Source organism: Protobothrops mucrosquamatus, unplaced genomic scaffold (genome assembly GCF_001527695.2).
Source record: "Protobothrops mucrosquamatus isolate PMUCROS unplaced genomic scaffold, P.Mucros_1.0 scaffold3552, whole genome shotgun sequence".
NCBI classification, from domain to species: domain Eukaryota; kingdom Metazoa; phylum Chordata; class Lepidosauria; order Squamata; family Viperidae; genus Protobothrops; species Protobothrops mucrosquamatus.
In genome coordinates this window covers 21,515-47,850 of record NW_015389519.1, presented here as the reverse complement: position 1 = coordinate 47,850, position 26,336 = coordinate 21,515, and the positions used below count along the sequence as shown (strand labels likewise).

The 26,336-nt window shown below is 45.7% G+C and overlaps 2 protein-coding genes across 2 annotated transcripts in view; one reads left to right on the top strand and one right to left on the bottom strand.

Moving 5' to 3' along the window:
• The window catches only part of DDIAS (DNA damage induced apoptosis suppressor), an 11,077-nt gene extending 1,339 nt beyond the window's left edge, over window positions 1-9,738 (top strand). The window contains exons 2-5 of the mRNA XM_015827188.2: window positions 2,244-2,405; window positions 6,563-6,680; window positions 7,768-7,984; window positions 8,951-9,738. Coding sequence (XP_015682674.2) covers window positions 2,244-2,405; window positions 6,563-6,680; window positions 7,768-7,984; window positions 8,951-9,738 — 1,285 coding nt within the window. The remainder of the gene's footprint in view (window positions 1-2,243; window positions 2,406-6,562; window positions 6,681-7,767; window positions 7,985-8,950) is intronic.
• A 3,611-nt stretch (window positions 9,739-13,349) lies between these two features.
• The window catches only part of RAB30 (RAB30, member RAS oncogene family), a 15,361-nt gene continuing 2,374 nt past the window's right edge, over window positions 13,350-26,336 (bottom strand). Inside the window, exons 2-4 of the mRNA XM_015827189.1 lie at window positions 24,771-24,854; window positions 14,587-14,770; window positions 13,350-13,600 (exon numbers count right to left, since the gene is read on the bottom strand). Coding sequence (XP_015682675.1) covers window positions 13,350-13,600; window positions 14,587-14,770; window positions 24,771-24,854 — 519 coding nt within the window. The remainder of the gene's footprint in view (window positions 13,601-14,586; window positions 14,771-24,770; window positions 24,855-26,336) is intronic.

Below are 26,336 nucleotides of genomic sequence, written 5' to 3'. Positions count from 1 at the left end.
ATGCTGTTCTCGGACAAGCTGACAAGCTTATTGGTGAGGCTCCTGCCTTTGCTTTGTCTCAGCAGGAAGCAGCATATCTCTCTCTCTCTCTCTCTCTCTCTCTCTGTGTGTGTGTGTGTTTGTGTGTGTGTGTGTAAAAAAGAGAGTGGCCTCATGCTGTTCTCGGACAAGCTGACAAGCTTATTGGCAAGGCTCCTGCCTTTGCTTTGTCTCAGCAGGAAGCAGCAGAAAGCAGCATCTCTCTCTCTCTCTCTCTCTCTCTCTCACACACACACACACACACACACACACACACACACACAGAGTGGGGGAAGAGGACTGGCAGACTAAGGGTAGGAGAGAGCCAGCTCAATAAGAATGTGTGTCAGCTTGTCGTGAAGCCAGCTTGCCAGGTGAGCAGAAGATTGGAGAGAGGGAGAGGGGGGGGAGAGAGAGGGAGGGAGACAAAGAGGGAGGGGGAGAGAGAGAGAGAGAACTCATGCACAGCAGCCTCTATTTCTTTTTAATTAAACTCTTCAATCAAGCTCCTCCCCCCCCTCGCGCGTGCAGGTTTTGCGGCTTCCAGTGTTTTCTTTTCTCTGGGAAACGGGTCCAAGTGGCTCTTTGAGTGTTTAAGGTTGCCGACCCCTGACCATGGGAATGCTGAAATGGTCGAGTGAAAAATGGTCATAAGTCACTCTTTTCAGTGCTGTTGTAACTCCAAACAGTCACTAAATAGTTAGTTGTGGACTATCTGTATTGTGGTTGTAAGTTCAAGGACTTCTTGCAGGTGTCATTCAAATGTACCAGCTGTCAGCTGCCACTTTATCCTTGTTTGTGCTTCACTGCTATGCGGTGACAGAATGCTATGAACTGTGGGGAGTGGCAGTGAAGGAGGGGGGAAGACTTGGGGAAAACGAAAGTAAGTGCTGTATCTCCTGGAGATGCTGCCTCAAGGTCACCCAGCTGGAAGAAGAAGAGAGCCACAGTCCAAACTGCGCTTGGACTTACCATTATGAAAACATCTTCCCTCAACCTGATTGGTCACATGGGGATGGCCAATCAGAGACAACTAAGGGAGGGAAAAGTAGAACTTAGGGATTTGGGCACGCGATTCTCAGTTCTGGCTTTGCAATACTACAGTGCGCTTGACCTCTATATAGTTTATTATATACCTCAGGGCTCTTCAAACTTGGCCCTTTTATGACTTGTGGACTTCAACTCCCAGAATTTTAGGCAAGAAAAACCAAATGCACAGGTATAGTATAGGGGGTGCCTTGCTCAATAGTAGTAACTGTGAGAGGGACCTCGGAGTCCTAGTGGACAATCACCTAATTATGAGCCAGCAGTGTGCTGCAGCTGCCAAAAAGGCCAACACAATCCTAGGCTGCATTAACAGAGGGATAGAATCAAGATCACGTGAAGTGTTAATACCACTTTACAAGGCCTTGGTAAGGCCACACTTGGAATACTGCATCCAGTTTTGGTCACCACGATGTAAAAAAGATGCTGAAACTCTAGAAAGACTACAGAGAAGAGCAACAAAGATGATTATGGGACTGGAGGCTAAAGCATATGAGGAACGGTTGCTGGAATTGGGTATGTTTAATGAAGAGAAGGACAAGGGGGGACATGATAGCAGTCTTCCAGTATCTCAGGGGCTGCCCCAAAGAAGAGGGAGTCAAGCTATTCTCCAAAGCGCCTGAAGGCAGGACAAGAAGCAACGGATGGAAACTAATCAAGGAGAGAAGCAACCTAGGAATTTCCTGACAGAACAATTAACCAGTGGAACAACCTGCCTCCAGAAGTGATGAATGCTCCAACACTGGAAGTTTTTAAGAAGAGACTGGACAGCCATCTGTCCGAAATGGTGTAGGATTTCCTGCCTGAGCAGAGGGTTGGACTAGATAACCTCCAAGGTCCCTTCCAACAACAACAACAACAACAACAACTATTATTATTGTTGTTATTATTATTATTATTATTATTATTATTATTATTATTATTATTATTATTATTATTATTATTTCTCAGCCAGGCACGCTGGCTGAGGAATTCTCGGAATTGAAGTCCACAAGTCATAAAAGGGCCAAGTTTGAAGACCCCTGGATATACCTTTTTCGAGAAAATGGAGCCAAGGATCGTTTCTGTCCAGAGGCTTCAGTTGTGGCAGGCCTGACACCAGCCTTAGGCCTACTGCAGTAGTGAGACTTTTCCTGTGATCCTACAATATCCGAATCCCTTCGTTGTCTTTCTTTTGTCAGATACAATTGCCAGAAGTGTGGTGGTTCAGGCGACACCAAAGAAGCAAACTACAGATACCGACTTTCGCTGGAGGTAGCCGACACGCATGATGTTTTTGAGATCACCGTATTTGGAAGCTGCTTAGATGCCTATTTTGGAGCCACAGCAAAAGGTCTGCAAAGGTAAAGAAAGGAATTACTTCGCTGAGAAGAAGCGTGAGTGATTTAATTATATCTCTCAGAACAGTTGCTGTTCAGTTTGCTGCCTGGATACCAAGCTGGTATATATTAATAATGGCAATTAAATTTGCGGAGCTGTAAAAAGTGTGGCGAGGCCAGTGCATTAATTGGAGAAAGGGTCTCAACTTGGATCTAAAAACTCTTTTAGAGTTCACATTTCCCTGAATTCATGATTAACCTCGGGAAAATTATTCCTCACCTTTCTCTTCTCTTTATAAGAACCTCGTGCTATGTTCATTAACACCAATTCTCTATATTAAAAGAAAATATAGCTATTGGGTTTTTGTCCAGAACATTTAAATTCTGAACAGAAAATGAGTACCAGGCAGGTAACCATTTATTGTTATTTTTTTGAACAGCGTAAGATGGTCTTGATTTATTTAAAATATTTGGCAGATTTGATTGTTTCTGCGGCAGAGAAAGCTGAGCAAGTGATAAGGAATAAAGGGGTTTTTTTAAGAACGTTGCCAGAAACCGGTTCCTATCTTATTGCAACCTAGGGCTCCCACAGCCTTTGTGCTTTACTCACAAGTAAAATGGAAAAAAAGAAAAACGTGGGGGGAAAATTCCATACCGCCCACCTTTTGGCCTTGTGCTTTTGAGATGTGTGACTATGAAAATCCACTCCCCCTCCTTTGGCTGATAGACTACAGGAAGTCCTTGTTTAACAACCGTTCGTTCGGTGACCGTTTGAAGTTGCAACTTCAACTGCCATTCAATGGTAGTTACGACTGATCCTCCAAGTTACAGCCGTTGCAGCGTCTCTTTGGTCACGTGATCAAAATTCAGTGGCTTGGCAAATGGCCTAATGACGATTTGACTACTGGAACTGCCATCACTAAGCAGTGCAGTTGTGATGTTTTGCCTATTGACTACTTCGCCGAGCTATGGGAATAGTGGTTCCCGACTAGGGCCGTTAAGAGAGGAATACCTGTAATCTCACACGAGTTACATAGAATCAAACTTCATTTTTTTAAAAAAGAAAGGAAAACAGGAAAGAAAATTAAACTTTTGTATAAAAAAGCTTTTCAACCTTTCATATGATTAGAGGACTGAAGGCTAAAACATATAAGGAACGGTTGCTGGAATTGGGTATGTCTAGTTTAATGAAGAGAAGGCTGAGGGGGGACATGATAGCAGTGTTCCAGTATCTCAGGGGCTGCCAGAAAGAAGAGGGAGTCAAGCTATTCTCCAAAGCGCCTGAAGGCAGGACAAGAAGCAACGGATGGAAACTGATCAAGGAGAGAAGCAACCTAGAACTAAGGAGAAACTTCCTGACAATTAGAACAATTAACCACTGGAACAACCTGCCTCCAGAAGCGGTGAATGCTCCCAACACTGGAAGTTTTTAAGAAGAGACTGGACAGCCATTTGTCTGAAATGGCATAGGGTTTCCTGCCTGAGCAGGGGGTTGGACTAGATGACCTCCAAGGTCCCTTCCAAGATTTGCTGCATGGTGTCAGGAAGGGTATCCAGTCAGTAAATGCTCAGCTCCATCCAATCACCCCAATCTACCCGGAATTAAGGGATTACAGGGTCGTAAAAAGGGAGGGTTTTTTTTAATAGTCATATATAAAACCTGCAGTTGTAAAAGGGAGGGGAAGAGTAACTCAAATCTTACTTGTGATATTACACTATCTCTCAAAATTATATATCAGGTTTAAGACAAGCACAAGATGATATTGTTCTGCCCCTAATTTAAAGGAACTTATGTCAGGGTGTTCCAAGTTGCATAAAAACACGGAACTTACTGTGCATGTGCAGAGAGCTTAAATAACAGAGACAATAAGGCACTAATCAGTTGGCACAGAAAATAGTTCTAATGTTTTCCTATTCTTCTAGACAACAGACCGGCCTTGGAACAGATGTTATTTTCGTGCCAATTTGTTGCTTGAAAAAAAAAACCTCTTTCTTGCCAATTCCATTTTAAACTGAGGCCGGGGGTAGATATGTGATCCCATTCATTTCCAGCCTTCCCTGTAGCAACTTCTGCTTTTTCCTTTCTAAAGGAAAATAGATATATTTTTCTGACTAGTTGAAAGAGACTCGGTTATCGCTTTTATACCAGACTGTATGGTTCTGCTTGGAATGGAAAATGTGTGTACAAGTGGTCCTCATTTTACAACCATTCATTTATGACCGTCGGACGTTACAAATAAGAGGTTTTATTTGATTTCTCTAAATTCTGGAGGCCATAGGTCCCTCTCTTTTTTAATACAAACACCTCAATTAATACTTGAATTGAACAAGAGAAACTTTTACATCATTGCTAATAATAATAATAATAATAGTAATAGTAATAATAGTAATAATAAAAATAAAGTTGGAAGGGACCTTGGAGGTCATCTAGTCCAACTCCCTGCTCAGGCAGGAAACCCTATACCATTTCAGACAAATGGCTGTCCAGTCTCTTCTTAAAAACTTCCAGTGTTGGAGCATTCACCGCTTCTGGAGGCAGGTTGTTCCACTGGTTAATTGTTCTCACTGTCAGGAAGTTTCTCCTTAGTTCCAGGTTGCTTCTCTCCTTGATCAGTTTCCATCCGTTGCTTCTTCTCCTGCCTTCAGGCGCTTTGGAGAAGAGCTTGACTCCCTCTTCTTTGGGGCAGCCCCTGAGATATTGGAACACGGCTATCATGTCCCCCCTCTCCTTCTCTTCACTAAACTAGACATGCCCAATTCCAGCAACCGCTCCTTATATGTTTCTTATATTTTTGAATGAAATGCATTCGAACTTTTGCAGCATGATCCCTCTGAAAGGGTTTGTTCCGTTCTTTGGGCAGTTGTTTCGTGTGATTAACGGGACATTATGAGACCAAGCAAAGAAGAGGTTGTCCACAGTCCCTGGGATAATTCATGGTCACAGGAAGATGGGAGAAATCAGAGTGGGATCCTTTTCACATAAGCGTAGCCAATATGTTCATGGGCAGGCCAGTTGCTTATGCCAGTAGGAAACTATTGTGAAGTTAAATGGTATAGGATCATGGTGGCGAACCTATGGGATGCGTGCCACAGGTGGCACGCAGAGCCCTCTCTGTGGGCACGCGCGCCATCGCCCCAGTCCTAGGCCTTCAGCTGGGTTTTATAAAACCTTTTCGCTTTAGGCCTCCGCCGCCGTGTGCAAAAAAAAAAAAGGTTCAATCAATCAGTCAATTTCAACTTCTCATGGGGAAAAAAAGATCTCACAAAGTTGGAATTGATTGATTGAACTTTTTAGTCCCACCCAGTCTGCCGTTACCACCGCAGCCACGCCCACCCAATGGGCCACGCCCACCCAGCACCCGATGATACATAAGTGGGTTTTGGGTTGCAGTTTGGGCACTCGGTCTCCAAAAGGTTCACCATCACTGGTATAGGGTTTCCTGCCTGAGCAGGGGGTTGGACTAGAAGATCTCCAAGGTCCCTTCCAACTCTGTTACTCTGTTATTCACTGTCCCAGGGTCATGTGATCATCATTGGCGACCTTCTGACAGGCAAAGTCAACGGAGGAAGCCAGATTCACTTAACAACCGTGTGTCTAACTTAAGAAACACAGCGATTCACTTTACAACTGTGGCAAGAAAGGTCATTAAACTCACTTAACAACTATCTTGCTTACCCAACGGAAAATTTGGGCTCATTTGTGGCCGTAAGCCGAGGACCACCTATAGAGCGTGTCTGAAAACAATTGTCAGTTCCCAGGTTGAGAAGATCATTTCAGTTTAATTGACAACATGATTTCCATGTTTGTAGTCACACATGAGAGAAATACCAAAGGTTTCCTGGAAGAATCTGATGTATGAAGAACCATTTGGGGGGGAAAAAAATCAGCACACGGTTAAACCATCTGGAAGGATTTATAACTCTGCAGATAAATGATTTAGCAGCAAAAGAGGAATTGGGCCAGAAAGCAGAAATCTGTTGCTTTATTTATTGTGTCCCCCAGAATCCTGAATTCAGCATCTTTTAGGCTGGATTCTTAAAGGGCTTGTGGGAGATGTTCACCAGCAATGTGAAACATTTGTCAAAAGGCAAGGTCTGTTCACTTCCCTTCCTGGGTATAATTTTTAAAAAGTGCTGGGAGAGTGCTAATTAAATTAGAAATTAAATTATCCTCCATCAAGGTACATCGAAGAACTGAACCGAGAAGCAGGAGAGGACGAAAACGATGCCGTGTTTGGTGTAATATTTCGTGCCGTTGAAACCTGCTTTGTTGGGAAGAAGTTTGTCTTCAGAATTAAGGTGACGGTTCTGCTTGGCATAAATCTTTTAGGAAACGTGCAATTTAAGCGTGACGGATAATTTGCTTTGTTGGGCAAGCTTCTGGGCGTGCAGGCTCAGGTTTCTGGTTTAAATTATGAGCATCCTCGTAATTGCCATTTGACAGCCTGAAATAAGAGCTCCAGTCACTGGAACATTGATTCTATCTCGATCCAGGTGCATGTTCTCATGTTTATAATGTTGAGTCTCAAGTTGTACAAGACTATAATCCCCGTGCAGAACTGCTTAAATGCTATAAACCCTCTCCAGGGATCAACAACACAACAATCTGTGGACACCTGGACATCCATGTTCCTCCAAATAGCAGCGCCTATTACAATAATACAATATCAACTTTATTGTCACTTTGAATGTACACCAATCGGCATACACCAAAATAAAATTAACTCCCCAGATTAAATAGCACTTAGCAGTAGCAATAGCACTTAGATTTATATACCGCTTCACATTGCTTTTACAGCCCTCTCTAAGCGGTTTACAGAGTCCGCATATTTGCCCCCCCCCCCAAACCTGGATCCTCATTTTACCGACCTCGGAAAGAGGGAAGGCTGAGTCAACTTTGAGCCCGTCAGGATCGAACTGCTGGCAGTCGGCAGCCAGCAAAATTAGCCTGCAATGCTGCGTTCTAACCACTGTGCCACCACCGCTCATAAATACATATTTTGAAAAAGTTTTTAAATACATTTTTAAATACATTTTTTTGAAAAAGAAAAGGGTGGAAGTTCACAAGGACACCAGCTTTTCGGCTGATTTCACGGGGTTTGAGTCGCCATGAGCAGGTAGGCGGCAGCATAAATTTCCCAAATACATAAATGCAACTTCCTTTTACTCTGGATCCAGAACTGTAGCTAAGGTTTCCTAGGTCTAATTTAAACCAGCCAGCTTCAAGTAATTAACAGTTTGAAATTGGCTGACGCGGACAACATGATAAAACAAGTTTCTGAATCCTCTCCTGTCTGGTGGGAGAGCAGAGGAAAGCAGTCCAGGTCTAGAAATTTAATTTAATAAATTAAATAACTTTGAGAGAACCAATTCCGTTTCTTTGCAGAGTTCCGACAGGCCCGGTGTGGCTAGCTTATTGCAAAATGGCTGCCCAACGGAGAGAAGCACCAAAACCTTCGTTGCCTCTGAAATGTTCGTACCCCATCCTGAGCTTGTGGGCCACACCGTTCTCCACTACATGGAGCAGCAGCGATGTTCTCAATTGAAGCAGAGGCACGGGGCTTTATGGCTTCCGGATCACGTCACGGCATCCGATCATCCAAGTAGGGAATTAAAGAGCCTGCCTCTCTGGGACGATTTGGATGTGACTCAATCCAGTCATAGAAATGATTTTTCCGCCTTCTGGCCTCACTCGTTCGGACTAAGCTGGTCGTCCACTTCATCAGAAAACGGGGAACATTCGGCGGCTTTCGTTTCGTGCCAGGCTACCTCGGAGCAGCAAAAATGCGAAGGTGGATCTGTTACGTCACAGAGACACTTGGTTTACAACCTCGGGGGCCAAAGTCTGGCGCAGGATAAAGGATATGTACAAGAAGATAAGATGTCTTGTTTGTATCCTTCTCCACAAAGTGTCACCGCTAATGACAAACCAGGAAGCAGATCTTCCACAAGAAGAAAAGATGGCGATCCACTAGAAAGGCCCTTAGCATTGGCGCAGAAAGATTCTTCATGCAGAATTAGCATCCAGTCCAGCCTTGCTGGGCTAACAAATCCACAGCCCCCTTTGCCCCACCAGAGACCTAAGGAACGCCTGGCTTCCACATCTTCTGCTGATGCTACGGGAGGGGTAACCTCTCAAGAAGCCTCCTTTGAAGGCTTAACGGAATTTCTTGCCGAACTTGACAATCACAGCTGCACTGCTGATTTAGCAAACGGTCAAGAGCAGCGTTCTGCCTCAGGCCCCCGTGAAAAATCAGGTGAAGACAAAGAGAGCAAGCTGCTCGCGGAAGAACAAGACTATTCTTTGAGAAGAAGGGATGTCTACTGTTCCCCACTGGCGGGTTCCAGTTGCCCCAAGGCTAATTTTGATGCTTCGGCAGATCTTTTTGATATTAGTGCCAGGGGATCATCAAAAACCCCTTCAGCAACGTTACACGGGCCCCAAATAGTCACGCCGTGGGCTGGTGCCCTGACCCCAAACAGCACAACATCAGAATTCATGGCAAGGCAAGGCAAGGTAAATGGTAGCTGGAATAATTCTAATTATGGGTTATCTTTCCATGATGCAGTGGGCGCCTCCGCCCCCAAAACAAGCACTCCGATTGCTGGATCGTTGTTCAAGTCAGAATGCAGCCTTGTAGGTACTCTGGATTTCTCTGCTGGTCCCCACTCCATTCCCCTCGCCAGGCCTTATCATCCAGACAGCCTCCTTGCAGGGAAAGGACCCATTCTAAGTGATTTGCCCCTGAATAAATTGTCTTGGGACAAGGCCAAGTGTAAAAGGCCTAGGCTCCCCTTTCAAAACCCTTTAGTAAAACAGCTGATCAGCAAGTTCTCGAGGTCTACAAGGTCAAGCAATGCAGAAGCTGGCACGGTCAATCCATGTGGACCTCCGGAGTTATTTGTGAGTCGCCTCTCGGCCAAAGGGCTACAGTCTAAAGATGGTGGCCAAGAATGGAGTCCTCCATCAGAGAAAATTCAAGATCGGGATGTAAAATTGCAGAGGAGGAAAAGCTTAGGCGGGTTTCACAGCGATTCTCCTCTTTTTGAAAAGCAAGGAGGGTGCTTGAGTCCAAGCAATCTTTCCAGATTAGCAAAGGTCTGCTTTCTTCCAAAAAAGCCACAACCGGAAGAAGCTGGCATTGAGGGCCAACCGACGTGTCAACAGACAACGATGCTTGGGCCGCCAGTCACTGAATCGCTTGACAAGCCATCTTTTGTAGACCTCAGCCGATCAAAGCTGTTTCCCACACCTTCTTCGCCCGTGCCTCAGGTTGCCGACTGGTCTTCCGAACTCTTCCCGGATCATGACCACCTGCCCAACCCGGAGACCACCGTATCACAGCCAACCTCTTGAAGACCCACTTCATTTTGAAATACGACTTTTTGGTCACAGTTGTACTTTGAGCACGGTTTCGATAGTTGTAAATTTGGGGCCGAGGGCAGCAAAAGCTTGGCTTTTTAAAAAAATAAAATAAAATACTGTATATAGCCAGGTTTTGCTCCTATTCCGTCTGATCATTCTAAGGAATGGAATATGAGCCTTGAAGGACTCTTTCCTAGAAAGGTAATGGTAGTTATGACAAGGTCTGTCCCCTAGGCCAGGGGTAGGCAACCTTGGCTCTTTTATGACTCGTGGACTTCAACTCCCAGAATTCCTGAGCCAGCCATGCTGAGGGGACAGAGAGAGGTTTCCAAGCTGAGCCACGCTGGCTCAGGAATTCTGGGAGCTGAAGTCCCCAAGTCATGAAGGGGCCATAGTTCCCCCATGCTGGCTGAGGAATTCTGGGAGCTGAAATCCACAAGTCATGAAGGTGTCAAAGTTTCCCTCATGCTGGCTGAGGAATTCTGGGAGTTGAAGTCCACAAGTCATGAGGGGGCCAAAGTTTTCCCCATGCTGGCTGAGGAATTCTGGGAGTTGAAATCCACGAGTCATAAAAGAGCCAAGGTTGCCTACCCCTGGCCTAGGCTTATGTGATCATGATTTTAGGACCTTCTCTGCCAGCTTCCATAAGCAAAGTCATTGGGGAAGCTAGCAGGAAGTCAGATGCTGCAGTCATGCGAGATCCTCACTTGATGACCCACCCATTGTTTAACCGTGGTAACCAGGATTCCTGGAACTGCTACCGCTAAGCAACATGACCACATTGTTTTCTTTGACTATAAAGCATGTTGCTTAATGGCAGACTTTCTGCTTCCAACTAGAGTGGTTAAACAAGAACCGCCTGTACCTGTCTACTATTTTGATATTATAAATCACTGGAAGCCCTTTCAGACTATGGCTGTATATACAAGAACCATAAATCAAATAAAGTAATAAATCTATGGCACAGGATTGTAGACATTCATGATTAATCGCAGCTTGGAAGGAGCTTTCAGTTCACATAAATCTGTGGTCCTGTGAAGGCTAACAGTCTTCTTTTCCCTCAACGGTGCAAGTCGTATTTTAGCCCTAAAATTGTATTCAGGTAGTCTTCGACTTACAACTATTCATTTAGTGACTGTTCAAAGTTACAGCGGCGCTGAAAAAGGTGACTTATAACTGTTTTTCACACGATCGTCGCCGCTAGTGATCGTGTGATCAAAATTCAGAGGCTTGGCAACTGGCATGTACTTACGACGGTTGCCGTGTCCAGTGGTCACATGACCACCTTTTGCCTGACAAGCAAAAGTCAACAGGGGAAGCCAGATTTACTTAACAACCGTGTTACTAACTTAACTGCAGGGACTCACTACAGTGGCAGGAAAAGTCATAAAATGGGGCAAAACTCGCTTAACAATTGTCTTGCTTAGCTCAATTATGGTTGTAAATCGACACGTGATTGGAGATTTCTTCTCTGTTCATTAATAAATGAACATTGGAAGCCATATTCTACATCTGAAAGGCAGGATAACTCCATGATTTTTATAGCAGTAATGTTGGGATTTTGGAAGGAAAAAAAAACACCTGCAAGGGAAAAAAAAACCAACCAGCACTTTTAAAATGTCAGCTTTATTCTCAAAAAGGCTAAATTTTTAGCAGCTTTTATTTTAATGCAAAAGGGGACATCAGTCATCGTTTGAGCACAACTCTAGCCCCCCCCCCAAACATCCTGTGCTAGCCGGCCCTCTTGAATTTAGGATACCACTGCTTTTGCTGGAAGCCGATGTGCCCGTTGGTAAAACCACTTCTTCTTTGAATGCCGTACCAAAAACCTGATTTGCTTCTTCCAGTTGCCCAAATTAAGTGATGCTAAATACGGAACAGCCATATAATACTAATCTTAATAACCCGTTGTGAGTCCGTTGCCTTCCAGGCAGTTTCTCTGTCTCTTCAAGGTGTACAAGTGAAGCACCGACAATGGAGGAAGTCTGCATTGATTGACTCCTTCAGTTCGACATTCTGAGTGTTGAATTTGCAAGCTCCCACGGTAAGACTCTTGTGTGTCGTCCTTCCAACACCGAGGCCTTGGTTCAAGGGTATTGCCTAAAACCGTTCTTTGCATACGCACACAAGCGCACAACACACGAGCACGCACGCCCACACACAGTGAAGCCCAAGTACAGCAAGCCGACGAATCTCCCCGTGACTGGGAAGAGGGCGTGCATTTCTGCCTTTGTAAATTGCTTTTCAGAGCTACATATTCTGCAAGATGATCATAGCCTCGATAAAGCTGTCTAAAAGGTTTAGAACATGCTATTTTTTCCCCCCCTCGACCATATAGGAAACCCTTTTGTAATTGTACACACCCTTTCCAAGAAGACGGACAAATTCTAGAGCTGGTGCTACTGTTCTAGTTAAAAGCAGGGATTCAGCGGTTACAGGCTACCTGCTATGGTGAGCAGCTCATGTCTAGAGGGACTTGGAGACCTTCCTAGGACAAACACAGGACATCGACGCCCAGTTCCTGAAACGCATCAACAATAATTACATTTGTGCATAGGTATCACCCCAGCCTCAAAACAACCGCATCTGAAGCCCAGATTTCCAGGATCCAGCATTTCTCATAAAGAAGCTATTTTGGCTAAGTCCAAGATAGGTGGAGTGGTGTTTAACCAGCTCTTTTCTGTAAGGAACAAAGTGGAAACCCCACCATATGGCAAAATGTCGAGAGGCAACGTTTCAGAACACTTATTTGATCACAGATGCAGGGATGATAGTGGCCAACTTTTAAATTTCGTAACATAGCTCTCTACTTGGAACAAGCACTGCCAGGCTGGTTTGAACCAACCCCAAAGCTGCTGTATTTACGATCAATACTTCTCCCAAGGACATGCCTCCTGACTGTGGAGAACACAGCAAGCCGACCACAGCTGAAATTTACCTTCGGGAATACAAGAACCAAAAGAGCAGCCATCCAATCTCAACCCTGCCGGTTACAAACGACCAGCCTATCCCTTTTTAATTTCCATGTTTATCAAAATGCCAGAAGACAGATGCATTAATACTTAGGGGTGGTGGTGGTGGTGGTTTCCCAAAAAAAAAAGAAAATCACATACGCACACAACACGCACACTTGGTGGAGTTTGTGCCGAACAAAATGGCACTCTGGGTCACGGTTTATATACAAGTGTTGTCAACTTAGTTGGCAACCCAGAGCCATTTTTCTAACGCGCCTCTCAATTTCCTTCCGCGAAGATGCGAAAGGTCTCGTGCAGGCCCAATTCACCCTGGATTTCCACGGGAAAGGGTCCCAGATGCTTCCAAGAAGTGAAAACCATGACCTGACCAGCTGATCCCTAGCACCTTTTTGAATCCTAATTCTCCTCCAGATTTCGGGGCTCCGGGGTGGGGGATGTGTTAAAAAGGGGGGGAAAAAAAAAAGGATTATATTCTAGGCTGACCCTGCAGACAAATGACCAGCCTGGCATGCTTCATGATCGGGCGTCTGACTATCTCCACCAGTCAGACCGGGTCACGGCAGCCTTTGCCTCCAGAGAAGAGGCCTGGAGAAGGAGCGGTCATAACTCTTGGGGTTCAAAATGCGGTCAGTTAAAATTGCAACAAGTCAAATAGCTGATACTTTTCCCTTCGCCCGGCAAGGGAGACTCCACATTGTTCAGCAGGGTGTTCTGCCTCGCTTCGCTGATCAGCCGACAAGCCAAGTCCAAAAACAGTTTTTCCACGTTATCGGATTCTTTTGCGGACGTCTCCAGATAGTACATATCCTGGGCTCGGGAAAACTCTTCAGCTCTTTGTTGGGAGACTTCTCGCTTATCGGACAAATCAATCTTGTTTCCTAGAGAACCAAACGGGGGAAAATATTAGGATCGAGAAAGTCATGACGCTAACAGCTGAACAAAGAGTAGTGGTTCTTATTGAGCTGAATATCAACTATGTAAGAGGGGGGGGGAGAGAGACAGGAGCTTGATAAAAATCAGATTTGGGTGGCCCCAAGTATGGAGAAATGTGGTCCAGAGTCAACAGGAGGGAGGGGTAAAGAGTAAAGAGGAAGCTTGGAATATTTGGGATGCAGGAAAAGGGCAAAGATGGACCCACCCTAGCCATTCACAGAGAATATCTAATGCTTATGCAGATTGTTGCTTTAATCCAGTGGTTCTCAACCTTTTTAATGCTGCGACCCCCAACCGGTTGTAAGTCGAGGACTAAACCGGTCGTAAGTTGAGGACTAAACCGGTCGTAAGTCGAGGACTAAACCGGTCGTAAGTCGAGGACTACCCAGCCGGTCGTAAGTCGAGGACTTTCCCTGCCTGGGAGCACCGCGCATGCGTGGTTCCGCCCCCTGCGCCGGCCGAGGCGTAGCTGGCAAGCAGCAGAGACGGAGCAGACACCAGCTGGCCCAGCTCAAGGGAGGTAAGGCACCCGCCGGAAAAGGGGAAAAAAATGGTGGACAGCCTTGCTTGGCAACCCCCGTGAAATGGTCGATCGACCCCAAATGGGGTCGCGACCCATAGGTTGAGAACCGCTGCTTTAATCTGGCAAGATGTAGGAGATGACCAGGCTGAGTCTGAGGGAGGAGGGGTCAAGCGCGTCATCAGTTTGGAATCCCTTTGCGCTCACAAGAGACCGAAATCCAGCCCACCTTGAATTCCATTGATTTTTTTTTATCGACTGCCAATTTGCTTTTGACTGTTAGTAGTTCAGATTCTTGTAGAGAACGTTAGCATGCCATAAACCTGAAGTCATTTGAACCGCCTTGCTTCCTGATTTAATTGCGCCTGACCCAGGTCCCTGGCATCGAACAAACATGCCAATGTTTCTTACCAACTAGGACGGTGATGACTTTATTGCTAGCATATTGCTCAATTTCCCGTAGCCATTCGGAGAGGCACCGGAAGGACTCTTCGCAGGTGATGTCATAGGTCAGGATCAACGCGTTGGCACTGCGATAATAGCTCTGCGTAATGGAACGAAACCTTTCTTGCCCCGCTGTGTCCCAGATCTGCAGCTTTTGTTTTCCGCGCAACAGGGAAGGAGAAGAAAGGGGAAACAAAGGGTTGGGAAAAGGAAAAAAGAATGAATGCGTTAGCATTGACCTCCAACAAAAACCTGTGACCTCTTTCCTAGTCCACCAATCCTCCGGGTGTACCCATCCATATCAAGTGTCCACCTCTTATTTCTTTCAAAACTTTTAAATTGAAAAGAAAAGTATAACATACAAAAAGAAGCCAAGAAAAAAGAAAGGGAAAAAGTATTGATAAAGGAGAATATTCGTAGTTCAGGGTTGAAATGAGGCGTCCTTGTTGCTCTCTGAGCTTGATTGGTTTTTTTGTGTTTTTTTGCAGATGTTTCATTACCCAACTAGGTAACATCATCAGTGCTAGAAGGGAGTGGGGTTAGCACTGATGATGTCACCTAGGCAGGTAATGAAATGTCTGCAAGTGAACAGCCAAGCTCAGAGAGCACAAAGGGTCCTCAAAGTCAACCTATCCTCCCACCAAAACATTTATTGGCACTCAAAGCAAGTGACACGCCAACTTTAAGGTTTATTCTCCAAAGATTTTAGCTGGATGAACTCTGTCTTCTTTTATCTGGCCTCTCTCTCTTTTTTTTTTAGTCTTCTCTTTTTAAAAATAAAAATAAAAATGCCGCACTAGTTCTGATTTTGCCTGTTGTTTGTTTGACCGAATTTTAATAACTTGTTTTTCATGTTTTGGAAAGAGAAAAGTTAAGTATACAATGAATTCAGCAAATCCCCAGATTAAAGTCTCCAGAGCTACGGGCCAATATAATTAATAAATGAGAGCCAACGTCAACTACTTAAAAGGAAGCTTTGTTATGGAGCATTGTTTAAAGTAATGTATACAGTATGTGCAAAGTATTTTTCTTCCTAAGCAAGCAGAAGATTGCCTTTCCATTTAAACAATGAATGTTGTTCTCTGACCATTTGCCTCCCATTTAATGTACCTATATTAAAATTGCAGTATTTGCTATTTTACAGAACATTCCTACCTGTCTTATCATGGCTTCTTAACTATAAATTACACGGGACTGTAGACTAAATCAATGGAGCGGTAGACAGTCTGACTACTAATACCCAACATCCAAGCTGGATATGCAACGAATTCTAATAATATATCCTCATCTTTTAACCCAGAAGTGAGGAACTATGACCTCTATATGACCTGTGGACTTCAACTCCCAGAATTCCTGAGCCAGCATGGGGGAATTATGGCCCCTTCATGACTTGTGGACTTCAACTCCCAGAATTCCTGACCCAACATGGGGGAATAATGGCCCCTTTATGACTGGTGGACTTCAACTCCCAGAATTCCTGGGCCAGCATGAGGGAATTATGGCCCCTTTATGATTGGTGGATTTCAACTCCCAGAATTCCTGAGCCAGCATTGGGGAATTATGGCCCCTTTATGACCGATGGACTTCAACTCCCAGAATTCCTGAGCCAGCATAGGGAAACTATAGCTTCTTTATGACCGATGGACTTCAACTCCCAGAATTCCTGAGCCAGCATGGGGGAACTATTGCCCCTTTATGACTGGTGGACTTCAACTCCCAGAATTCCTGAGCCAGCATGGGGAAATTATGGCCCCTTTATGACCGGTGAACTTCAACTCCCAGAATTCCTGAGCCAGCATAGGGAAACTATAGCTTCTTTATGACTGGTGGACTTCAACTCCCAGAATTCCTGAGCCAGCATGGGGGAACTATTGCCCCTTTATGACTGGTGGACTTCAACTCCCAGAATTCCTGAGCCAGCATGGGGAAATTATGGCCCCTTTATGACTGGTGGGCTTCAACTCCCAAAATTCCTGAGCCAACATGGAATAATGGCCCCTTTGTGACTGGTGGACTTCAACTCCCAGAATTCCTGAGCCAGCATGAAGGAACTAGGGCCTCTTTATGACTTGTGGACTTCAACTCCCAGAATTCCTGAGCCAGCATGGGGAAATTATGGCCCCTTTATGACTGGTGGGCTTCAACTCCCAGAATTCCTGAGCCAGCATTGGGGAATTATGGCCCCCTTATGACTTGTGGACTTCAACTCCCAGAATTCCTGAGCCATTATGGTTGGCTCTGGAATTCTGGGAGTTGAAGTCCACCGCTCACAAAGGGGCCATAGTTCCCCACTCCTGTTTTAACTGGATGTATTCTTTGCCAAGATGCCAACCTGCCAGCTTATTCCATCAGCCATGCCCACTTTTTAGATACCCCATTCGCTTCCTTACTCCCGACTTCCTATGTTACTTTTACTATGATCACCTCCATTTTGTGCCTAGGGAGACAGTGCAGTTTTAACAGGGTGTGCGGGTAGTCCTCGACATACAGCCGTCATTGAGCCAGGAATTAAGGTCCTAAGTCATGCCGCTTGTTAAGTAGATTCAACACGTGGCCCCACCCAATTTCGCAACCTTCCTGGCTGTGTGGTTAAGAGAATCACCACAATCAATAAGCAAAGGCCTTAGTTAAGCAAAGGTGGCAATGCATTAAGAGGATCTGGAAATTTTTTCCCCCTGGAAATCAGAAGACAACACCAGTATCTGGGAAGGAAAAAATGTCATAAATCATGGTCAAATGATCACAGAATGCAAATGCGATCACATGACAGTGGAGGAGGATGCCCCAGACATCAAAACTTTAAATCTGGGTAATAGGTAACCTTGGGTAGGTCTGTGGTAACTTCAAATAGTTGCTAAGCAACCAGTCGTAAATCGAGGCCTACCATCGAATCTTTGGATCTGGGTCATAAGCAACCCTGGAGAGGTCTGTGGTAACTTCAAATGGTTGCTAAGCAATCAGTCGCAAACCGAGGACTACCACCGAAGGTCTGGGTCACACGTAGCCCTGGGGAGGTCTGGCGCAACTTCAAGTGGTTGCTATGCAACCAGTCGTAAACCGAAGACTACCGTCGAAACTCTGGATCTGGGTCACACGTAGCCCTGAGGAGGTCTGCGGCAACTTCAAATGGTTGCTACGTGAACAGCCGTAAACTGAGGACTACTATCGAAGCTCTGAATCTGGGTCACATGTAGTCCTGAGGAAGTGTGGGGTAACTTCAAATAGTTGCTAAGCAACCAGTCGTAAACCGAGGACTACCGTCAAAACTCTGGATCTGGGTCACACGTAGCCCTGGGAGGTCTGCAGCAACTTCAAATGGTTGCTATGCAGCCGTAAACTGAGGACTACCATCGAAGCTCTGAATCTGGGTCACAGGTAACCCTAGGGAGGTCTGTGGTAACTTCAAACGGTTGCTAAGCAACCAATTGTAATTCGAGGATTACCTCTACTCCTTCACCACCCTATTAAGGGTTTCCTTAATTTCTAGAGCTAGCTGTTACCCCTTTTTCTTATCTTTCAGGACTCATAGGGGTACTAATCCCATCCCTGTTTTACAAGTAGTCCCTGATTTACAACCGTTCGTTTAGTGACCATTCAAAATTACAGTGGCACTAGAAAAAGTCACCAATAACCGTTTTCCACATGTATGACCTTTGCAGCATCCCCATGGTCACGTGGTCAAAATTCAGACACCCGGCAACTAACTCCTATTTATGACGGCTGCATATGGTCACGTCATCCCCTTTTGCGACCTTCTGACCAGCAAAGTCGATGGGGGAAGCCAGATTCGCTTAACGACCGTGTGACTAACTTAACCACTGCAGTGACTCACTTAACAAATGTACCTAGGAAAGGTCGTAAAATGGAGCAAAATTCACTTAACAACCATGTTGCTTAGCAAGAGAAATTTTGGGTTCAACTGGCGGTCGACCTGTATTCCCCAGCTTTGTTTTTATTTTTAACTTTTGTTTTATTTTGTTTACTGTTTATTAATATCCCGCCTTCAGTGTTTTTCACAAATAGCTCAAAGTGGCAAACACACACAATAGAATACTCCTTCTTCTTCCTATTTTTTTCCCCACAATAACAACCCTGTGAGGTGATTTGGACTGAGAGAAAGAGAGAGACACTGACTGGCCCCAAAGTCATGCGGCTGGCTTTCGGGACTAAGGCGGGATTTGAACTCACGACCCTCGTGACTTAACCTCCTAGACCAGGGGTCCTCGACCTTGGCAACTTTAAGACTTGTGAATTTCAGCTTCCAGAATTCTGGGAGACAAAGTCCACAAGTCTTAAAGTTGCCAAGCTTGAGGACCCCTGCCCTAGAGCAGTGGTTCTCAACCTTTTTAATGCCACGACCCCAACCGGTCGTAAGTCGAGGACTAAACCGGTCGTAAGTCGAGGACTAAACCGGTCGTAAGTCGAGGACTAAACCGGTCATAAGTCGAGGACTACCCAACCGGTCGTAAGTCGAGGACTTTCCCTGCCCGGGAGCGCCGCACATGCATGGTTCCGCCCCCTGCGCCGGCCGAGGCGTAGCTGGCAAGCGGCAGAGACGGAGCAGGCCGACCACCAGCTGGCCCAGCCCAAGGGAGGTAAGGCACCCGCTGGAAAAGGGGGGAAAAATGGCAGACAAAAAAAATGGCGGACAGCCTTGCTTGGCGACCCCCATGAAATGGTCAATCGACCCCAAATGGGGTCCCGACCCACAGGTTGAGAACCACTGCCCTAGAGCAAAATGGCTCTCTTTTCTAACGCAGATCGTGATTGCACAATTGCCCCCCTTAACTTGGAATTCAAACCACATAAATATTGTTTTCATGCCCTTTTCAGCAATTCTGGCTGAGCAAAGAGACTGTTGTTTCAGCTTTGCTCGTGAAGTGCTGAGTGCAGCCCTTGGCTTTTAGCAGGAGAACCAAAAAAAAAACAACTGAAGCCACTCAATTCCTACCGAAGGAAAACAACCACAGATGCTAAGCTGCATGCTGAGCCAAGCCTAGCCGAAACCATCATGAAGTCAGCAGTTAATGGGTCTCCGGTTTAAGGAAGCCTATCCAAAACTGGTCCCTTCCAGATGCTTTTGGGACCTGGGGCGGGGGACAAGCTTTGGGAGGGAAAGAATTGGCTCCTTCTGTTAAGCTCCAAAAATCATCACGGTGGCTTACATTAGTTCGAAGAAACAAAACTCCCCTTGCCCTTGCTTGTAATCTAAAAGGACACAAGACCAAAAGAAATGGAGACGAGGAAAAAAGAAAAGAACACGCATTTTCTGAAGATCAGTTTTGAAAATGGCAAAGTTCTGAAAATAATCAGCTTGAAAGGGCCAAGAGAACAAAGCAACAATCTCCAGCACTTCTTCTTTTTCTTCCTTTTTTCTTTTCCTTCCTTTTTCTCCTTCCTTCCTTCCTTTTCTTCCTTCCTTTCCCTCCTTGCTTCCTTTTTCTCCTTCCTTTCTTCCTTCCTTCCATTTCCTTCCTTCCTTTTTTCTTCCTTCCTTCCTTCCGTTTCCTTCCTTTTTCTTTTCTTTCTCCTTCCTTCCTTCCATCTTTCCTTCCTTCCTTCCTTGCTTTTTCTCTTTTCTTTCTCATTCATTCATTCATTCATTCATTCATTCATTCATTCCTTCCTTCCTTCCTCCCTCCCTCCCTCCCTCCCACCCTCCCTTTTCCTTTCCAGTGTTTATGATTTTAACAAATACCTCAAGGTGGCAAACATATCCAATACACCTTCCTCCTCTTATTTTTTCCCACAGCAACAACCCTGTGAAGTAGATTGGACTGAGAGAGAGTGGCCCAAGGTCACCCCGCTGACTTTCACGGCTAAGGTGGGACTTGAACTCATGGCCTACCCACTATCTATCCTTGGCCCTTAATCACTAGATTAAACTGATTTCACTAACAAGAGAAGAATGGCTTGATGTAATCCCATTCTTGAGACCCCCTCCCCTGGAAGCCAGGGCCAAACCTTGAGGAGCAAATAACCCGAAGCCACTACATATAATCTGCTTTTTTTCCTATGTGAAATTTGGTCTTTGAGACCATTTTATATTTCAATCTTTTTTGTGGGGGACTTTGTTTTCTTGTTTTGGGATGAACACCCTCCAAATGGTGTGGGGAGTATGAACTGATTTCCAGAAAACATTGCGGACTACAGGAACCATTTGTGCTTCTCTTTGAGATGCAGACCGCACAGACTCATCCCCAACAGCCTGTGTGCCTGTCTTCAACAGTGACACACAAAACACTCTGCAGCCAAGAAGGCTCCACACCCATTTGCACTTCTCAGGTGACCCTGAGGTCACAGATAAACCTCCCAATGGCCTCAATGACTCTAAAACACACGTCACACTCGCGACGTCATGTGACATCACGCGACATATCGGAGCTTTTTCCCCATTGCTGGCAATGGGGCGGGTGCAGTTTTGTCGTGATGCGTCCGGCCCATGGGCCGACAGTTTGACACCCCTGCTCTAAAAGGATGCAAATGACCAGTTGTCTCCAGGGAATATTGTATAAATCCTTCCATACTTCACAATCCAGTCAGAGCTAACAAGCTTCTTGGATGTGAAGCAAAAGGTCTTTAAAGAAAAACAAGAAAGTCCAATTGCCTCCTGAAAAAGCACCTTTGGGGACAACGGATGGAAACTAATCAAGGAGAGAAGCAACCTAAAAGTTAGGAGAAATTTCCTGACAGTGAAAAGAATTAACCAGTGGAACAACCTGCCTCCAGAAGTTGTGGGTGCTCCATCACTGGAGGTTTTCAAATAGCCAGGTCATAATTGAAAGCTTTCCCCCCCCCCAATCTAGTTTCAGACTGTTGGATTGGAGACTAAATTGGACTGTTGGATTGGAGACTAAGTTCCACATGGGAAGCCTACCGTGTTTCCTTTAAGTTGTCCTCAGTTGCAACGTACACATTTGGAACATAAACAGATACCAAGCTGAGGCAGAAACGATCAGCAAGGACTTACCTTTACTTTCTCGCCATTTATCTCCACTGTCTTAATCATAAAGTCAACCCCAATGGTGGCTCCTTGGCCCGGTGGGAAAAGTCCCTTAACAAACGAAGAAAATAAAATATTCAGACAACACTTTCAGCTCTAGATCAAAGTGTGGCATGCTGTTGTTTCAGGTTTGGATTAGCTCAGTACAGACAGTCCTTGATTTATAACCATCCGTTTAGCATCCATTGGACGTTACCGTGGCACCGGAAAAAGTGACTTGCAACTGGTCCTCCCACTTACGTCCATCGCAACGTCTGCATGGTCATGTGATCAAAATTTGGGCGCTTGGGGCAGACAACCAATCCAGCCTACCTCACAGGGATACTATGGTCCCTTCATGACTCGTGGACTTCAACTCCCAGAATTCCTGAGCCAGCATGGGGGGAACTATGGTCCCTTCATGACTCGTGGACTTCAACTCCCAGAATTCCTGAGCCAGCATGGGGGAACTATGGCCCCTTCATGACTCGTGGACTTCAACTCCCAGAATTCCTGAGCCAGCANTTGCCAAGCTTGAGGACCCCTGCCCTAGAGCAGTGGTTCTCAACCTTTTTAATGCCACGACCCCAACCGGTCGTAAGTCGAGGACTAAACCGGTCGTAAGTCGAGGACTAAACCGGTCGTAAGTCGAGGACTAAACCGGTCATAAGTCGAGGACTACCCAACCGGTCGTAAGTCGAGGACTTTCCCTGCCCGGGAGCGCTGCACATGCATGGTTCCGCCCCCTGTGCCGGCCGAGGCGTAGCTGGCAAGCGGCAGAGACGGAGCAGGCCGACCACCAGCTGGCCCAGCCCAAGGGAGGTAAGGCACCCGCTGGAAAAGGGGGAAAAAATGGCAGACAAAAAAAATGGCGGACAGCCTTGCTTGGCGACCCCCATGAAATGGTCGATCGACCCCAAATGGGGTCCCGACCCACAGGTTGAGAACCACTGCCCTAGAGCAAAATGGCTCTCTTTTCTAACGCAGATCGTGATTGCACAATTGCCCCCCTTAACTTGGAATTCAAACCACATAAATATTGTTTTCATGCCCTTTTCAGCAATTCTGGCTGAGCAAAGAGACTGTTGTTTCAGCTTTGCTCGTGAAGTGCTGAGTGCAGCCCTTGGCTTTTAGCAGGAGAACCAAAAAAAAACCAACTGAAGCAACTCAATTCCTACCGAAGGAAAACAACCACAGATGCTAAGCTGCATGCTGAGCCAAGCCTAGCCGAAACCATCATGAAGTCAGCAGTTAATGGGTCTCCGGTTTAAGGAAGCCTATCCAAAACTGGTCCCTTCCAGATGCTTTTGGGACCTGGGGCGGGGGACAAGCTTTGGGAGGGAAAGAATTGGCTCCTTCTGTTAAGCTCCAAAAATCATCACGGTGGCTTACATTAGTTCGAAGAAACAAAACTCCTCTTGCCCTTGCTTGTAATCTAAAAGGACACAAGACCAAAAGAAATGGAGACGAGGAAAAAAGAAAAGAACACGCATTTTCTGAAGATCAGTTTTGAAAATGGCAAAGTTCTGAAAATAATCGGCTTGAAAGGGCCAAGAGAACAAAGCAACAATCTCCAGCACTTCTTCTTTTTCTTCCTTTTTTCTTTTCCTTCCTTTTTCTCCTTCCTTCCTTTTCTTCCTTCCTTCCTTCCTTTTCTTCCTTCCTTTCCTTCCTTCCTTTCCTTCCTTCCTTTTTCTCCTTCCTTCCTTTCGTTTCCTTCCTTCCTTTTTTCTTTCTCCTTCCTTCCTTCCATCTTTCCTTCCTTCCTTCCTTCCTTCCTTCCTTCCTTCCTTCCTTCCTTCCTTTTTCTCTTTTCTTTCTCCCCTTCCTTCCTTCCACGTCCTTCCTCCCTCCCTTCCTTTTCCTTTCCAGTGTTTATGATTTTAACAAATACCTCAAGGTGGCAAACATACCCAACACACCTTCCTCCTCTTATTTTTTCCCACAGCAACAACCCTGTGAAGTAGATTGGACTGAGAGAGAGTGGCCCAAGGTCACCCCGCTGACTTTCACGGCTAAGGTGGGACTTGAACTCATGGCCTACCCACTATCTATCCTTGGCCCTTAATCACTAGATTAAACTGATTTCACTAACAAGAGAAGAATGGCTTGATGTAATCCCATTCTTGAGACCCCCTCCCCCGGAAGCCAGGGCCAAACCTTGAGGAGCAAATAACCCGAAGCCACTACATATAATCTGCTTTTTTTCCTATGTGAAACTTGGTCTTTGGGACCATTTTATATTTCAATCTTTTTTGTGGGGGACTTTGTTTTCTTGTTTTGGGATGAACACCCTCCGAATGGTGTGGGGAGTATGAACTGATCTCCAGAAAACATTGCGGGCTACAGGAACCATTTGTGCTTCTGTTTGAGATGCAGACCACACAGACTCATCCCCAACAGCCTGTGTGCCTATCTTCAACGGTGACACACAAAACACCCTGCAGCCAAGAAGGCTCCACACCCATTTGCACTTCTCAGGTGACCCTGAGGTCACAGATAAACCTCCCAATGGCCTCAATGACTCTACAACACACATGTCAGACTCGCAACGTCATGTGACATCACGTGACATATCGGAGCTTTTTCCCCATTGCTGGCAATGGGGCGGGTGCGGTTTCGTCGTGATGCGTCCAGCCCGCAGGCCGACAGTTTGACACCCCTGCTCTAAAAGGATGCAAATGACCAGTTGTCTCCAAGGAATATTGTATAAATCCTTCCATACTTCACAATCCAGTCAGAGCTGAAGAAGCTTCTTGGATGTGAAGTAAAAGGTCTTTAAAGAAAAACAAGAAAGTCCAATTGCCTCTTGAAAAAGCACCTTTGGGGACAACGGATGGAAACTAATCAAGGAGAGAAGCAACCTAGAAGTTAGGAGACATTTCCTGACAGTGAAAACAATTAACCAGTGGAACAACCTGCCTCCAGAAGTTGTGGGTGCTCCATCACTGGAGGTTTTCAAATAGCCAGGTCATAATTGAAAGCTTTTTCCTCCCCCCATATAGTTTCAGACTGTTGGATTGGAGACTAAGTTGGACTGTTGGATTGGAGACTAAGTTCCACATGGGAAGCCTACCGTGTTTCCTTTAAGTTGTCCTCAGTTGCAACGTACACATTTGAAACATAAACAGATTCCAAGCTGAGGCAGAAACGATCAGCAAAGACTTACCTTTACTTTCTCGCCATTTATCTCCACTGTCTTAATCATAAAGTCAACCCCAATGGTGGCTCCTTGGCCCGGTGGGAAAAGTCCCTTAACAAACGAAGAAAATAAAATATTCAGACAACACTTTCAGCTCTAGATCAAAGTGTGGCATGCTGTTGTTTCAGGTTTGGATCAGCTCAATACAGACAGTCCTTGATTTATAACCATCCGTTTAGCATCCATTGGACGTTACCGTGGCACCGGAAAAAGTGACTTGCAACTGGTCCTCCCACTTACGTCCATCGCAACGTCTGCATGGTCATGTGATCAAAATTTGGGCGCTTGGGGCAGACAACCAATCCAGCCTACCTCACAGGGATACTATGGTCCCTTCATGACTTGTGGACTTCAACTCCCAGAATTCCTGAGCCAGCATGGGGGAACTGTAGTCCCTTCATGACTTGTGGACTTCAGCTCCCAGAATTCCTGAGCCAGCATGGGGGAACTATGGTCCCTTCATGACTTGTGGACTTCAAGTCCCAGAATTCCTGAGCCAGCATGGGGGAACTATGGTCCCTTCATGACTTGTGGACTTCAACTCCCAGAATTCCTGAGCCAGCATGGGGGAACTATGGTCCCTTCATGACTTGTGGACTTCAACTCCCAGAATTACTGAGCCAGCATGGGGGGAACTATGGTCCCTTCATGACTCGTGGACTTCAACTCCCAGAATTACTGAGCCAGCATGGGGGAATTATGGTCCCTTCATGACTTGTGGACTTCAACTCCCAGAATTCCTGAGCCAGCATGGGGGAATTATGGTCCCTTCATGACTTGTGGACTTCAACTCCCAGAATTCCTGAGCCAGCCTATCCCTGGCTTAGTTCATTCACATATTACCTCAAACCAACTGGGACTTTCCTTCTGCACTAAAATAGCCAGATCATATTTGAAAGCTTTTCCCCCCCAATCTGGTTTCAGACTGTTGGCACCAGAGTTTCCCAGAACGATTGTATACCTGGAGCCTGATCTATCAAAATTTTAAAAGGCCCTAACAACATCTTGACTGTCGGGAGGCTTGGTGAAGCTGGTTTAAGCATCAATTCTCTCTGCAGAAGGGTCTTGTTTTTTTTTTTCCAGTAAGGGTTTTAATGATTGCTTGAAAGGTTACCAGCCATTGTGAGGTTACTGGAGCCTCTGCATTTCAGCTGCGATCTCCAAATGGATCTGAGCGAGCAACTGTATTAATTATTGATGCTCTAATGCAGGGGTCTTCAAACTTGGCCCTCTTATGACTTGTGGACTTCAACTCCCAGAATTCAGCCAGGAAGGAAGGAAAACAAAAGGAGAGGGAGAGGGAGAGGGAGAGGGAGAGGAAGGAAGGAAGGAAGGAAGGAAGGAAGGAAGGAAGGAAGGAAGGAAGGAAGGAAGGAAGGAAGGAAGGCAAAGGGAGAGGAAGAGGAAGAGGGAGGAAGGAAGGAAAGAAAATAAAGAGAGAGGGAGGGAGGGAGGGAGGGAGGAAGGAAGGAAGGAAAGCAAAGGGAGAGGAAGAGGGAGGAAGGAAGGAAAGAAAATAAAGGGAGAGGGAGA